The 2,121-nt window shown below is 55.4% G+C and overlaps 1 protein-coding gene across 1 annotated transcript in view; it reads right to left on the reverse strand.

The window, feature by feature from the left end:
• The window catches only part of LOC110391962 (SH3KBP1-binding protein 1-like), a gene marked incomplete at both ends in the record, with an annotated part of 10,100 nt that extends 9,665 nt beyond the window's left edge, over positions 1 to 435 (reverse strand). The window contains 1 exon segment of the mRNA XM_021383912.1: positions 348 to 435. Coding sequence (XP_021239587.1) covers positions 348 to 435 — 88 coding nt within the window.
• Between the last annotated feature and the right edge of the window lie 1,686 nt (positions 436 to 2,121).

Below are 2,121 nucleotides of genomic sequence, written 5' to 3' on the forward strand. Positions count from 1 at the left end.
TGGTGGACCCCCAGAAACCTTGGAGACCCCCAATGACCACTGACGGACCCCAAATCCCTTCGGAGACCCCCAAAACCCAATGACCGATCCCAGAAACCTTTGGAGACCCCCACTGACCACCGGTGGACCCCCAAAAACCACAGATGGACCCCCAGAAACCTTCGGAGACCCCCGAAGACCGTTGATGGACCCCCAAAGCCCTTCAGAGACCCCCCAACGACCACTGGTGGACCCCCCAAAACCACTGGTGGACCCCCAAAGACCTTCGGAGACCCCCGAAGACCCCCCCAGAGCCCACAGGAGACCCCCAAAACCCTCACCCCACCCCCTCCCCCCCCCTTGCTCACCCACGTAGTAGATGGAGCCGTTGTTGCAGCCGAGCAGCAGGAAGGTCCCGGCCGCGTCGTAGCTGTTGATGGGCACCACGTCCTGGATCTACGACGGGGTCGAGCGGGTGAGGATGAATGCCAAAGACCATTGGAGACCCCCAAAGACCAGTGATGGACCCCAAAAATCATTGGAGACCCCCAAAACCTACTAGAGACCCCCCAAAGACCATTGGAGACCCCCAAAACCCACTGACGAAACCTAGAAACCTTTGGAGACCCCCCAGAAACCACTGGTGGGCCACCAAAGACCATGGATGGATCCCAAAGACCATTGGAGACCCCCAAAACCCTCTGGAGACCCCCAAAGACCATTGGTGGATCCCAAAAATCAATGGAGATCCCCAAAGACCATCGATGGACCCCAAAACCATTGGAGACCCCCAAACACCGTTGGTGGATCCCAAAAATCAATGGAGACCCCCAAAGACCATCGATGGACCCCAAAACCATTGCAGACCCCCGAAACCCAACGGTGGACCACCAAAGACCATCAATGGATCCCAAAGACCATTGGAGACCCCCAAAGACCATTGATGGACCCCAAAGACCATTGGGGACCCCCAAAAGCCTCTGATGGAACCCAGAAAGCTTTGGAGACCCCCCAAAGACCACTGGAGAATCCCAAGGCCAATCGATGGACCCCAGAGACCATTGGAGACCCCAAAAAACCACTGGTGGACCCCCAAAGTGCTTGGGAGAACCTAAAGGCCACTGGTGGACCACCAAAGACCACTGGAGACCCACAAAGTCAATCCATGGATCCCAAAGACCATTGGAGACCCCCAAAAACCATTGATGGACCACCAAAGACCACTGGAGACCCCCAAAACCCAACGGTGGACCACCAAAGACCATGGATGGATCCCAAAGACCATTGGAGACCCCCAAAGACCATCAATGGACCCCAAAGACCATTGGGGACCCCCAAAGACCATGGATGGATCCCAAAGACCATTGGAGACCCCCAAAGACCATCGATGGACCCCAAAGACCATTGGGGACCCCCAAAGACCATCGATGGACCCCAAAGACCACTGGTGGACCACCAAAACCCTCTGATGGAACCCAGAAACCTTTGGAGACCCCCCAAAGACCACTGGAGAATCCCAAGGCCAATTGATGGACCCCAAAGACCACTGGAGACCCACAAAGTCAATCCATGGATGCCAAAGACCATTGGGGACCCCCAAAGACCATTGATGGACCCCAAAGACCATTGGAGACCCCCCAAAACCCAACGGTGGACCACCAAAGACCATGGATGGATCCCAAAGACCATTGGAGACCCCCAAAGACCGTTGATGGACCCCAAAGACCACTGGTGGACCACCAAAGACCATTGATGGACCCTAAAGACCATTGGAGACCCCCAAAACCCACTAGTGGACCACCAAAGACCATTGGTGGATCCCAAAAATCATTGGAGATCCCCAAACAGCATCGATGGACCCCAAAGACCATTGGAGACCCCCAAAACCCAACGGTGGACCACCAAAGAGCATTGATGGATCCCAAAGACCATTGGAGACCCCCAAAGACCATTGATGGACCCCAAAGACCACGGGAGACCCCCAAAGACCATGGATGGACCCCAAAGACCACGGGAGACCCCCAAAGACCATCGATGGACCCCAAAGACCACTGGTGGACCACCAAAGACCACTGGAGACCCACAAAGCCAATCCACGGACCCCAAAGAACCCTGGGTTGTTTTTTTTTTTTTTTGGGGGGG

Source organism: Numida meleagris, unplaced genomic scaffold, assembly GCF_002078875.1.
Source record: "Numida meleagris isolate 19003 breed g44 Domestic line unplaced genomic scaffold, NumMel1.0 unplaced_Scaffold675, whole genome shotgun sequence".
In the NCBI taxonomy this organism is placed as follows: Eukaryota; Metazoa; Chordata; class Aves; order Galliformes; family Numididae; genus Numida; species Numida meleagris.